The sequence below is a fragment of the Trichechus manatus genome, unplaced genomic scaffold (assembly GCF_000243295.1).
Source record: "Trichechus manatus latirostris isolate Lorelei unplaced genomic scaffold, TriManLat1.0 scaffold00225, whole genome shotgun sequence".
Lineage (NCBI taxonomy): Eukaryota > Metazoa > Chordata > Mammalia > Sirenia > Trichechidae > Trichechus > Trichechus manatus.
The window spans coordinates 373,678-388,559 of NW_004444161.1; the positions used below are offsets into that span (position 1 = coordinate 373,678).

A 14,882-nucleotide genomic window follows, 5' to 3' on the forward strand; every position below is an offset into this window, starting at 1 on the left:
GAGTAATGCTTTACTTATTCGGGGCCTCTTCCCTTTCCATATGAAGTTGGTGATTTGTTTCTCCATCTCATTAAATAATGCTGGTGGAATTTGGATCGGGATTGCCTTGTATGTGTAGATCGCTTCGGGTAGAACTGACATTTTCACAATGTTGAGTCTAGAAGCTAAAAAAATTTTCTTTTTTTTAATTTTCTCTTTTGAGGACGCACCAATATAGAAACCAAGTATCCTCACAAAAAAAAAAAAAGAATTTCAATGACTAAAAACAATAACGTTTTTGTTTGCCATTGAGTCGATTCCAACCCATAGCGACCCTACAGGACAAAGAAGAACTGGCCCATAGGGTTCCCTAGGCTGTAGTCTTTAAGGAAGCAGATTGCCAGGTCTTTCCCCCTCACAAAGAGCCACTGGGTGGGTTCAAACAACTGACTTTTTGGTTAGCAGCACAGTGCTTAACCATTGTGACACCAGGGCTCCTTAAAAAAAGTAATACATGTGCAAAATCAAAAGTCAAAAAGGTGAAAAATATGATAATCTCTATAAATTTTAAAAAAGCATTTGGTAAATTTTAAGTAGACTCAATAGTAACTAACAAAATGCATATACAGCAACATTCATGAAAAATAACCTTTGGTTAAAAGCCACTGTCTAGATTATTTTTTAACATGTTAAATTATAAACACAGCTTACAATGGAAATACTTAAGAGAAATCCTATTAAAGTCAATACCAGCACAAATGCCTGCTGACAAGTTATTTATTTTTAGCCATAGACTTATACAAGAAATCTGTATAAGAGTTATCCATGAAGAAAAGAGGAGGAAATAAGTATTATTATTTTAAATAAAATGATTATAGACTAGAAAACAAAAGAGATAAAAAAAATTAGAAAAAATAATACAAATTCAGCAAGGTGCTGGTTAAAAATCAATAGCTTTAGTGTGTGCCACTTACCCCGTTGCCATGGAGTCAATTCCAGCTCCTAGTCACCCTATAGGACAGAGCAGAACTGCCCCATAGGGTTTCCGAGGAGCAGCTGGTGAATTTGAACTGCCGACCTTTTGATTAGCAGCCAAGCTCTTAACCACTGCGCCACTAGGGCTCTGACGTGCCACTTAGGAAATGTAATAAAGGATTACTAGTCACAATACAATGAAGGGCAAACCACACCTAGAAAAAAAATGAAGCTTCGCTGACATCCAAGGGAAGAGAGCTTGAAATATAGTTATATGATATATAAATATATCAATTCTCCAAGGGTAAACAAATAAATTCAATGTAATCGCAAGCAAAATCTAAAAGGGGCATTTTATTAAAATGAATTTAGTAAAATGAATCTGAAGTTCACATTGACAAACACATGATACTAGTCTGAAAAAGGACAAGGTGAGTGAGAAATGAACGAGTCAATTATTAAAGTATATTTTGCCGCTACAGTGTTTCCAGGCCAAGAATTGACAGAACGAAGGAATTTCATAAAAATTACTAAATGGGCACAAAGAAATATATGAAAATTTTGTATATGGCATTTTAAAACAGGAAAGAAAAAGACAAGTAATTCAATAAATTACATTTCTAAAATCTTTGGGCCATTTGTCAAAATATAGATTTGATAATTACCTCACTTCTCGCACCAAAACATGTTCCAGATGGTTCAAAGATATTAATGGAAAAAACAAAGATAAAACGTTTGTAAAACTCTGAATTCATGAGTATATATAAAAAAATAACCTTGGAGTAAGGTACGGCTTCTCTCTTAAGACCTTCGGCAGCAGGTCATTCATGAAAAGAAAAATAAAATAATCTGAATGAAAAAAATATTAGGTATAAATTAAATAAACAGAAAATGGTTGCAGCATATGAAACTGACAATGGTTTCATGAGCTTGATACATGTAAAGTCTTACAAATTAGTATTTTAAAGTTCTGAAAAATCAATTCACAATGTAGGAAATACAGATGACTAATATATGATCTGATTATTTTTATTAGAAATTAAGAGAATACAAATTAAAATATGAGTAATGTATATTACTATATATAGCAATATATTTATATATTATATAAATATATATAACTAATATATAAATATATATGTGTAGGTATGTGTATATATACATATACGCATATATTGCTTAGGAGTCCCTGGATTAAGTGCTGAACTACAAACCTAAAGATTGTTGGTTCCAACCTGTCCAGAGGTATCTCAGAAGTAAGGCTTGTCGACCTACTTCCAAAACTCTATGTAAGAGCAGTTCTACCGTGCAACACACAGGATCGTCATGGAATTAATGGCAGCTAAAAACAACATATATATATATTTACCAGTGATTTGGGAAATGTTTCTGAGGATATATGAAGCTATCATACTCATTTTAAAGATATTTCACCAATTCCATTTCCAGGAATTTATTCTCCACTTCAAAGCATACATAACTGTGAAAGTATAGACAAAGATGTTCACTGAAATTTTTTTGTAATGGGGAACATTAGAAATAACCTAAAAATGTATTTTCAGTGAGCTTGTGTAAGTTGGGTTACAATAAAATAATACCAACTGTTGAAAATAAATGAAAAGATGGCCTTGACATACAATTAGGTAGGGTAAATTCAAATGATAAAGCAATATGTATATTAAATTTTATTTTTTAAATAATAAAATTGTTAATATCTGCATACAAATGTTAAGAAACATACACTTAAAATCTTAGCAGTTAATCTCTCTGGAAGATGAGACTTGTTATTTCATGTATCTCTGTGTTGTATAGATTGTATTTAGTTATTATAAATAGAAAATATAAACAGTTATAACACAATAACAAAATGTTGATACTAGAGCCTTCTCTAGGACACAGGAGTAGGACATATTCGAGTCTTGTTCTCTGTGCTAGAATAAGAAATGGTCTTTAAAAAAGCCAGTTACCGTGGAGTCGACTCCATGTCACGGTTACCCCTGTGTATCAGAGTAGAACTGCTCCATAGAAGTCTTCAATGGCTGATTTTTTGGAAGCAGATCACCTAGTCTTTCTTCCAGGTGCCTCTGGGTTGACTTGAAGCGTCAACCTCTGTGTTCGCAGCTGAAGAGTGTTAACATTTGAACCACCCAGGGCACCTGAAACGGACTTTATACTGATGTTACTCCCATTTTGCTTTCTCCCACTAGGGAAGGGTGAACATGGGAAACCGTACCCCCTCACTGAAGAGCACCATGACGACTCAGCGTACAGGGAGAATGGATTTAATATTTTCGTCAGCAACAATATCGCTCTAGAGAGGTCCCTGCCAGATATTCGCCATGCCAAGTGAGTATCAGCCTATGAGGAGTGATTTTCCTCTGTTGATTTTGTTTTATTGTTTTGAATATGCATCATTGTGAAACATGTAACCAAAAATTGCTCTCTAATAATTTTGAGGAAAAAAAAGTATGTTTTATAATCTTAAACATGTTCGATTTAAATTGGGATAACCATTAACATTCAAAAGAAGAAATAACTATTGACTCTTTAAAACTCGATTCCATAAACAATTTCTTCACTGAGTTGACTGTATTATCTCCATTTAAAATGAAATATTTTACAATAATGTTCATTCTGCTTACATTTGATCATGCAAATGGAGAAGCAGAAGTTTTTCTCTGGTTATTACTGCTACCAGAATTTTCTGCATATATATTCCTTTTGTGGACTTCATTCTCACACCAGCCATATTCGATGCCATGTTGTTACACAAAGAATGCCTAAAATGAATGCATCCATAATCAGAAGATAAATCGTGTGAGATTATATTAATCGTTGAAAAAACAATACCAGGATTTCTAATCATAATAAATGTATGTTATAAAATAATTAAAATTACTTGATAAATCTATTTTTAATGAAATACAATTGCCTGTGAAGTGAATATTTCAGAAGAAAATTATTAGAGTACTTAAAGTGTATATTTTAAACATTAAAATGAAGACTGAGACAGATCAATTTATTTAAATTTTTTATTATTTCCTCTGTAATATTGCAACATGCTTATTGATGATTATTTGATCAATTCTTTCTAATAATTAAGTTCAAGGCAATTCATGATATACTGAGTTTTTAAGCTGAATGAGCATTAGATTTACAGATTGCACTTAGGCCAAAACCACATTTTATAGCATCCATGTTGTTTCATTTTCCATAAAGAACGCACAAAACAAACGCATCTGTAATCCAAGGATGAACAGCTGAATGTGCAATTCCCTGTCATTTTATGAAGGGCTTGTGACTTGTCATTTTACAGGGAGTCCAGTGTTTTCATTGCTTCATAGCTAAATGTTATAAATGTAAACAACACTGCTACTCTCTATCTTCTTTCTGTCCACCCCTATGGATTCCCGACATTGCTTATGTACAGTATTTTTTTAATCTGTTAGGATTTTCTTGTTAGCATAAACTATGTCAAAACAACACCAAGAACATAGATTGTGGTCAGAATTTGAAACTGGGGGATTGCAGTTAATGTTTGATAAATCTGTTCCACTGTTGATGATACATTTACCACCTCCTCACCTCAATCTCCCTGTAGAAATACTAACATGAGAGAAAGAAATAGGAGAAAATAAACCGGGGCCAGGAATGCAAATAAGAACTTGTTGTTGTGTGCTGTCGAGTCGATTCTGACTCATAGCAACCCTGTAGGACAGAGTAGAACTGCCTCATAGGGTTTCCAAGGAGCGGCTGGTGGATTCGAACTATAGGAATCTAAATTAAACCAGTAAAGCATAGTAAGTGAAATTCTTAACTTTGTGCAAAGCTAATTAACCCTTTAAAAAAAAAAAAAAAACAGTAAATTATGGTTTGGGGAACTATTTTTCTAGTTGCCATATTGTGTCTTTATACGTTTACTTTAAAATAGAAAAGAATTACTTGTTTTCTCCTCTGGTTTTATATGAATTTGCATTCCCCAATACAGTTAAGCAGAGGATTAATGGGAAGAGTACATCCATTTTTTTCCCTAAACTGAATGTTTTTGGTCTAGGCTTCCAGATAGCAAAATTATCCCCAGGTTACCTGAAATTATTCACAATAATTCCCACTGACAGAGAACATTTCTAGTTATGAGAAATTGGAATAGCTAATCGCACAGCATCAAAGATGCATTAAGTTGCATTGTTGGCATAATAAATACGCTCAGAGAATAATTTCCATCGACCTCCTCCCCACCCCTACATTTCCAGTGTTTTAATCTGCATTGAAGTGGAAAGAATTGCAGGTGGAAACAGTGTAAAAACACTGATGTCAAAAGTAGGCTGATAGTTCCATTCTTCTCAGAGAGTATGTTTTTAGTGTAACCACCACCTTTTGCAAAAAGAAGATATTCTTAGGCAATAATGGGAATTACAATGGAAAAATGGAAAGAAAAAATATCTTGAAATTTTTAGTACAGTTACTGAGTTCAGAGAATGAGGAAAACATTACTTTAAATGTCAAGGAAGAAAAATGGCTAAATATAGTCCATGACCGTATCTTACTTTCTTAGTGAAGTTGGATATCTAACAGGACATACCATCGCGTACGTAGTGAAGTGATACCAAAACAAAACAAAGTAAACAAATAAAATCTTAACAGAGGGTTGAAGATGGGTGACAGGAAGTGTTAAGATGGAGACATTCCAGGAATGATTGTTTACCCTCGTTAATCCAGAATCTGAGCAATACAGGAAGAAAGAACTGTCGTTGTCTCTGATTTTGTTAGCCTGAAGAAAACCAAAAGCCAAAGAGGGTATTAACAGGGATCTCAGTGTTTAGAGTCCTATGCTTTTCACCTCATCCATGCTTCTCAAAATGCAGGTAAAAATAACTACAAGAACATGTAGGTCCATGTAAGTGGTCCTTGAAACCATATAATCAACATGACACATGTATCAGGATTATCAAATTAACTAGGTTTCAGGTAGTATACTGACATTATCTATGAAATAGTATTTGTGTGACATTTTATAATAAAGCAAAAGACTTGTAAAAATAACTTTCCATCTGCCATCAGCCAATTCCTGTCACAGATTCAGAGTGTGAAGAGGGAAGTGTGTCTTTTCCTTTGTCCTGGGATTCTGCAATGGAAAACAGTGGAGAATACTATATTGCAATGTTTCTTAGCTTGATCTTGTTTCCAAAACACATAATTGTACAATTTACCCTATTGTGTTACACTCTTGATCATCCCCTCTGTACCAGGTCATATTCTCATCGTTAACAAAAAAAAAAGTGGAGGTTCTAGATGTTTTGACATGCTTAGTGCACATTTTGGTTCACCTTAAAGAATATTCCCTCAGAAATCCCTATCCAGAAAGCATATATCTTGTTTGTTTTCCCTACCCTTTCTTCTTCATTAGCATAAGAAATGAACTACTTTCTTTTACTCTAGTATTTTATAGAGTCAGTAGCAGATTCTCACAAGTAGAATCCATACATAAAAGAAAACTAATTGGCCTGGGTAAAATGATTTGATGTGATTTGATCATTTTACTTTCATCTTAATAATAGATTCCAAGCTTTTCACTTATGTTTTTAAATCTTATATTTTTGTTTATTTAATTTTCTTTACATGTATCTTATCTTATATTTATATTTCTTATGTCTTTAGTGTCTCCCTATGGAGCAGTGGTTAACAGCTATGGCTGCGATGGCTGCTCACCAAAAGGTCAGCAGTTCAAACCCACCCGCCCCTCCTTGGAAACTCTACGAGACAGTTCTACTCTGTCCTGTAGGATCACTATGAATTGGAATCAACTTGATGACAACGGGTTTTTTTTCTTCTTTGATTATCTTGAAAATTACCTTTTAGTTTTTCATACCATCTCTTCTATGGTTTGGTATCATCAAATTTTCCACCTCTTCTTCTACCTTCATTACCCTGCTCTTATGGTTGGCTTTTGTACTTCTTTAAAGACACATTCTACATATTTTAAATACTCGTTCCCTTCTTCTATTACTACCAAAATCACGTCTGTATCTGTAGTAACTGGGCTCAGTCTGAGATGTGTCTTTAAAACTTCTCATCTTTATATTCTATTTAACACAGTGTTGAAAAAAATTTTTCTATAAGAGCTTCTACATCCTAAATGCCCAGTCAATGAATACTTTGCTGGTCTGGCTTCATTTTTATCACACGTAAATTCTCCCTACCTGCATATTGATTGATTGTGCAATGCCTTTGTATTCAGTCACCTACCTGGGATGCCACATTTTTGTACACTCTAGATCATCCTATTTTGACTTCTAGTTCGATAAGGAAAGATAAGACATTTATATGGAAGACAAAATACATATGAAATAGGGAAATGGAAAACCATGCTAAGATGTCCTACAAAGAAAAGAAGCTCTGATAGACTTATGTAAGGGTATATTCCTAGGAGGAGCAGATTGAAGAACTATTAAACAAGTATTGCCCCCTTAAACAAATATTGTACCCTGGGCATGAAGAAATTCCTCAACAGATACCACAAACGCTGCCAACAACAAGTTATCATTAATATGTATAAGAAGACACCTATGAATCAAGGAAATACATGAGATAGGACAAATCAGAGAAATAATAGGAGAGTGCAGATTGGCTTCGCAGAGGATTCGGTTAAATGTATCGTTGATATTACAACAATTTTTTTGGTTTTATAAAAGTAAAAATGCTCATCCAGATACATATTCATGCACATTCATACTGGGATATTTTTAAGTTACAATAGTTCTACTCGGAATTGTGGCTTTTTCTTTTCATTTCACAATTCTCTTCTCATTTTACTGATACTGCCAAGATAGGAATAGTTTCAGCTCAATGACTTTGACAATAAACAAAAATATTGAAATGTGGAGAGAAAATTCTGTGATAGCTCATCTACTGAGAAAATATAAGGGAATTTTTACAACCTCTTGGATCATTTGGTTGCTTTCTGTAACATTGCGGCTATAATCACAACCTTGCTCCCTGTCCAATTTCAGAACCAACTGAAAGGTTGTCTCAGAAAGGGTTGGAGACTAAAACATTAACTTTAATTTTTATAAGACCCTATTCATGGGCATAGTTTAGATCTGGGCCAAGTGGGATTCCTAATACTGAATTCCAGAATGAGGCGCATTCAGGCTTCAAGTCACAGACATCGCTGGACAACATAAGGGCAGCTGTAAAACTTGGGCAGAGTAAAATGCCTGCAAGCAGGTTCCAAAGCAGGAACGTGAAGGAGGAGCTGAGCCAAGCATGGTAAGCTCTAGAATCCAAACTTTCTTTCTTCTGGAAAGAATGTATGAGGAGATGGAGAGAGACCAGCAATGTTATTCTCACATCCGTCCTGCCACATTGGAACATCTATTCAGGAAAAGTCTCCTTCCTAGATGAACAGTGCATATTGTCTAGTTAGTAGACAAAGAAGAGAAGCGGTTTCTCAAGAAACTTAGAACTTTGAGTAACTTTCTGATTTTTTTTTGTTTGTTTATTGTTGTAGTTTAAGTGAAAGTTTATATTTTGAGTTAGTCTCTTATACAAAAATTTATACACACATTGTTATGTGACCCCAATTGCTCTCCCTATATTGTGACAGCACACTCCTCCTTTCCATTGCTGATTTCCCATGTCCATTCAATCAGCTCCTAACCCTCTCTGCCTTCTCATCTCACCTCCGGACAGAAGTTTCCCGTTTAGTCTCATGTATCTGCTTGAGCTAAGAACCACACTCCTCATGAGTATCATTTTATGTCCCACAGTCCAGTCCAATCCTTGTCTAGAGAGTTGGCCTTGGAAATTGTTTCAGTTCTGGGCTGATAAGAGAATCCAGGGGCTATGCTTTCCGGGGTTCCTTCAGTCTCAGTCAGACCATCAAAAGTTCCTGATTTTTTAGTGTATTATTTTCTAATTGAATAATAATTCTAAAATGTTGACCTCTGTGACTTTCGTTGGGACGCTGAACAAATCAATTCCTCATTTTGAATTTCTGTTTACCCACTTCCCAATGTGAGGATGCTAACTTTCTTCATATCCCTCACTATGTATTAGAATTTCTAAAATTAAGACCAAGTTTACCAAATCAGCTGCAGCATGATCTATTCAGTTATTTCTTTTCCTTCTAGTGATAATTCTTCAGATTTCCTTCCTTATTTCCCAGTTATGTCATGAAGATATAAAATATAAGAAGTCCAGTGTACTGCAATCCTAAAATTTAAATTGTAAATACATAATTAAATTGTATGAGCCAGTTCTGAGCTTATTAGAAAACATAATTATATGTTTTTAAATTCATTTAGCTATGGTTTAATCAATATTCTGAGAATATTACTTATTTTAATTTTATGTGAAATAGAAAAATTTGATTCAACTGTCTTGACCCTTGTCTATTTAATGCTATAACTTATTCAGAGAAATGTTTAAGTTTAGCCATTCAAAATTGTGCCATAATTCAAGTAAACCATAAGCATTATTTTAATTCTCAATTTAGAAAGCAACATAAATATTTGGAAATACTTGTTTTCTTTTCATAATTTTATTATGAATTTACCTGTGAAGTTGATTAAATACCTTCCTTCAGCAAATTCACATACAAATTCAGAAGAAAATAAGGTAAAATGACTGTTTACTATTTACACTGTTTAAACACTCCAATCAAGTGTTAATACCGCACCAGAGAGGAGAGGGGAAATATACCCTCGGAGTCAAATGCTTTTTCAGTCTAGGCTGTATCTTAGCCTCTAAATATAACTGAAAAAAGAAAAAAAAATCCACTAAGTAGTAGGTTGGGGGAAGTGATAGTGAGGAACAACAAAAAGGAAGTAGACTTTCAAAGCTTTTATTCCAGTGTCTTAGTTATCTAGTGCTGCTGTAACAGAAATACCACGAGTGGATGGCTTTAACAAACAGAAATTTATTCTCTCACAGTCTAGGAGTCTAGTAGTCTGAATTCAAGGCACCAGCTCCAGGGGAAGGCTTTCTATTTCTTTCGACTCTGGGGGAAAGATCCTTGTCATCAATCTTCCCTTGGGTCTAAGAGTTTCTCAGCACAAGGACTCCACATCCAAAGGACATGCTTTTTTCCAGGCTCTTCTTTCTTGGTGGTATGAGGTCCCTCTCCACTCTGTTCCATTCTGTCTTTTATGTCTCAAAAGAGATTAACTCAAGACACAACCTAATCCTGTAGATTTAGTTCTGCCTCATTATCACAACTTCCTCTAATCCTGCCTCATTAATGTTATAGAGGTTAGGATTTACAACACATAGGATAATCACATCAGATCACAAAATAGTGGACAACCACACAATACTGGGAATCACGGCCTAGCCAAGTTGACACACATTCTTGGGGGACAGAATTCAATCCATAACAGTACCTTCCACATTTTTTCAGGGCCAACTTCATGTCAATAGTATAGAAATCAGAGCCTTGGTGGCCCAGTGGTTAAGAGCTTGACTCCTAACCAAAAGGTAGGTAGTTCGAATCCACCAGCTGCCCCTGGGAAACCCTGTGGGGCAGTTCTACTCTGTGTTTTTAAGGGTCATAAAAGGCCACAGTGAAATAGCAACAATAAGAACAAAAAATATTCCTCTCCCATCTTTTGGCTAAAGTTTAAAGATATCAGAAGAGTTTTTATCACTGTAGCTAAAAGATGTGTCCCTGTTGAAATGAAAATCCTCCTAGGAGAGGTAACGGTTCAAGAGTTGTCAGACGTCTACTCTTTGGAGTGAATGACAGATCATAAAGCAGATCCTTTGAAAGGCAGAATGTGGAAGAACACAAGGGCACTGAGGTCTAAGAGAGTGGCAATGTGCAAGTTGTTCAGGAAAAAACAACTCTAAAAATAAACCCTACCTGCTTCAGAAGCATGTCTGTTGAATTTAAAAGTATATCCTTTGTGACCTTGTAACATGATAAAGATAAAAGAAATGAAATTGAAAGTGTACATTTGAGAATTAGATTCACAACTTTAATTCCTTCAAGAAAAGAAAATGGAAGCTTGATGTAATGATGCGTATGTCTCTGTAAGATTAACCTAGCAATAGGAATTCTAAATTTGCTCTTCCTTCATTTTACTTCCACCTCTGAAAATTGACTGAAATAAAATTCTTTCTAAAAATCTTGCTGATTAAGGGTACAATTTTGTTGTACTTGTTTATTTTCACCAAATCGAGCTATTAAATTCTGTGGTATACCTTGTTATCTGAGTAAAGATACTATTAACATCTATTTTTGTATAACTAGCATGTAATGATAAGTGCCTATTATCTTTGAGGTGTGAGATTCCACTGTCTGGAAGAAGCCATTTAGTATTCTCCACAGAAATGAATAATGTAGTCGTTAATCATGTAATTCCTTCACATTTTATTTATTATTCGGCCTTAAATTTAAGCATCTATGCTAATAACGTCAGTATCTCAAAATCCATAAAATTCTTCCCTGAATCCATATTTCCCTCCAACTCTTACCCTCAACTCCCGCTCACTCCTGATTTCACTCAAGCCACTACCATATCATCAAGGCTTTTTTTGCCTAAGTCACTAATGACTTCCATGTTGCCAAATCCCAACGTAAGTTTTAGAGTCTTTATCTTCTCAAACTCTGCAGGAACACTTGACACTCTGGCCCTTCTCTCATTCTCAAAGCACTCTTGTTTCTCTTTTGAAGAATAAAAGTTCTCTTGCTTTTTTTCCCCACAACTTAGCAGTCTCCTTTACCAACCAGTCCTTCCTTATGTGGTGGCAAAATACCCAGGTTCCTTGGGATTCAGTTCTAGGCTCCAGTTTCTTCTCTTTATTTACAACTCTCTCCTTGTTGATCTCATCCACTAAGGTCTATGAATTTTCTCTCTAAAATGTACTGCCGAAATACAGCTTGAATACACCCACTTCACCCTTATTCCAACTGCATCCAATATGTCTCCTCACTAGAATCCTCAAGTTCCCTCCTGTTTGGACCTCACACACTCACGCTTGCTCCTGTGTGATGCATTCAGCAGAATGAGCAATAGCGAGCCTTAAGAACTAAAGGTCACAACGTACACACCCCTCTTTAAAATTAAACGTCTCCCTGTTGCATTAAAAATAATAGCATAGCAAACACCAGCCTTTACATTCTGATCCCTGCCTATCTTTGGTCTCCTCTCTAGCCTGTTCTGTCTGTATTCACTACATTTCTGCCACGCTGTCCTTCTTCCAGCTGCATGAACACAACAAACTCTTTTTTTTCATTAGTACAGACATAAAATATATTCCATTAAAACATTAATCATATTACCATATAAAATGATAACTGACAAAATAACTTGTTATATAATAGGTGACCGAATAAGTAAATAGTGTTGACGGACCTCACTCAACCACATCCGCGGATACTTTGCAGTCCAAACTCATTTTTCAGACCTGTCAAAAGGCAAAATAAATTACCAGTTATCACTTCTTTATCAAACCCAACTGACATGGCAAGATTAGAATAGAAAAACAGTGTGACTAAAACCAGCCACTGAAAATTGAATATGCTGACATTAAAACAATTACTATGTAAATTGGTGCTTGGAAATGACTTATACAGATACGTTCTATAGTGTGCTTGTCAGCAGCCAGATGCCAAGCTGACATTTTATTCTGCCACTAGTGAGAAGGGGCCAGAGAGAACGTTAGCTGAAATGAAATGGCTTTGCGGGAAACCATGCAATGACAGAAGGTTAAAAGAAAATAAGGAAGAGTTCCTCCCCTTTCTGAACATGTCAGGTCCTCTTATGAAAATGAGAAAAAATTGGTTTGTTAATTATAATATACCTAGCAGTTTTGATAGTCGTATTTAGGTTATCTTTTTAAAAGACTTCCTAGTATTCTGAGCTGTTACCTCTCAGTGAAGCCACTTTGCAAGGCATTCCATAGAATAGTAGGAAATGAATGAATGTGGGGTCTGTTCAATGTGCTGGCACTTCTAAATATATCTAAAATACTGTTTTTGCTATAGCAAAACAATGGGACAAAATAATTTGTGGAATTTTGTATGGTCCTCTTCTGCCCCCAGGAAAACTGACTGGAACTGAATCGGCACATTCTTTCTTTACGTCATTTCAGAGAATTATTTGGATTAACCCAAAATGGCACATCATAATGGTTTAGTGTGTGCCCTAAAGGAAGCCCAAAATATATATAACTCCAGCCTGTTTATTATCATCAATACTATGCAATAATAGGGCCCTGCTTGCTCAGTGATTAAGAGCTCAGCTGCTAACCAAAAGGTTGGCAGTTCGAATCCACCAGCTGCTCCTTGGAAACCCCGTGGAGCAGTTGTATTCTGTCCTATAGGGTCGCAATGAATCGGACTTGACTCAATGGATTTTTTCTGTTTTTTGTTTTTATGTGGTAATATTTTAAAGAGTTAGTATTACAATGAAAAAATGTTCAACTGTCATTTCATATCAAGTGATTATATATATACATGTATTCTCATTTTAGTCTGAAATGTATTAATATAATAATATAATTTAGGAACCATTAAAAACATACTATCGCTCCATTGTTTAGATTACATCATCAGAAAAGATGTGATGAGTGATGTAGCAGGGTCAAATGCTAATATTACTTGACTAAAGTAATAACAAAGATTAGAAATATATATGAGTCAAATCATATAAGTGGAAAATACGTTTCTTTCCTTTTCTGATAATATTTTAAATGGAGGAAGGAAGACGCGAATTAATTCACTTAATTCTGAGGACTTCAAACACGGTGACTTTAAAAACTAAGGTACTAAGCTTAAATTTTACTTTATGAAAGGGTGAATTTCTATACATATATATAAGAAATCCAGTTCCTACCTCTTGCACAAATTATTTTGTATGATTTCAAATTTTACTGGATATAGTTAAAACTCAATATACAATCCCAAAAAACAGGAGATTTAAAGATACATTAAGTAATATATAAACAGACAGTATTTAATTATTTCTGTGATATATTTAGGCATGTAATAAGATATTAATTAAAAGCTGTAGAGACAACTCAATTAAGCCTATAAATTAAGAATTCATAACACAATGCAAGTAAATACTGAGATTAAAAAAAAACCACTTGTTACTAATGAGAAAAATCGTATAATTTTATTACAGTGTTTTGGAATTGAAAGAGTAAATATTTACAACTCCTACAAATCAGATTACAACAGACTAAATCTGTGTGTGTTTATAATGGGGCCAGATGCATATTAATCTTTTAAACCCCCTCAAAAACGGAAGAATGCAGAATAGGTCACTCGATCACTTTCTTGTAAAACAATTAATTGAAGAAAAAAATTTATGAAGAGTTCAGCTTAGTATAGTGAAAAGAAGGGTAAATATTCTTCTTATTACCCATGTCTTACTAAATTTCTGATCATCGACTGCTATTTTGTTGTTTGCTGTGTGCCACCGAGTCGATTCTGACTCATAGAGACCTATAAAATGGGAAACAATATAAGTATTTTACTGGGCCATGTTGAAAAATTCTTAGACGCTACGCATCAAGTGGCTAGAACATGAACAATTTGTACTACGTACAAAATGCACAAGATTTTCTTTACCATTCATTTATGTACTCCACCGGAATAAAAAGAGAATTAATTCATCTTTTGGTGATAATATAAAGCAAAGACTTTAAAGGAACAACTGAGAAATCTACGTGACGAAAATATTATTTCAAAGTTGTCTAAGTTTTCAGAGAGATACTCTTTAACCCTAAAGGCTCAATGGACTAGTCCTATAAGGAAATCTTTAATACAAATATATGTAGTGTCCGACAATCAACCACATGCCTTAGATATGCCAAGAATGGTATCTTAGATGGCTTTGTTGCATTCAAATTTAAAACCAGGAATAGCCTGGATACCAAGAAAAATACTAAAATAATAAGGAAATATTATGCTTTTAAAT

General features: G+C 34.6%; 1 protein-coding gene across 1 annotated transcript in view; it reads left to right on the forward strand.

Moving 5' to 3' along the window:
* GALNTL6 (polypeptide N-acetylgalactosaminyltransferase like 6) overlaps positions 1 to 14,882 on the forward strand; it is a 944,054-nt gene that overhangs the window by 121,521 nt on the left and 807,651 nt on the right. Inside the window, exon 3 of the mRNA XM_004388960.1 lies at positions 3,162 to 3,300. Coding sequence (XP_004389017.1) covers positions 3,162 to 3,300 — 139 coding nt within the window. The remainder of the gene's footprint in view (positions 1 to 3,161; positions 3,301 to 14,882) is intronic.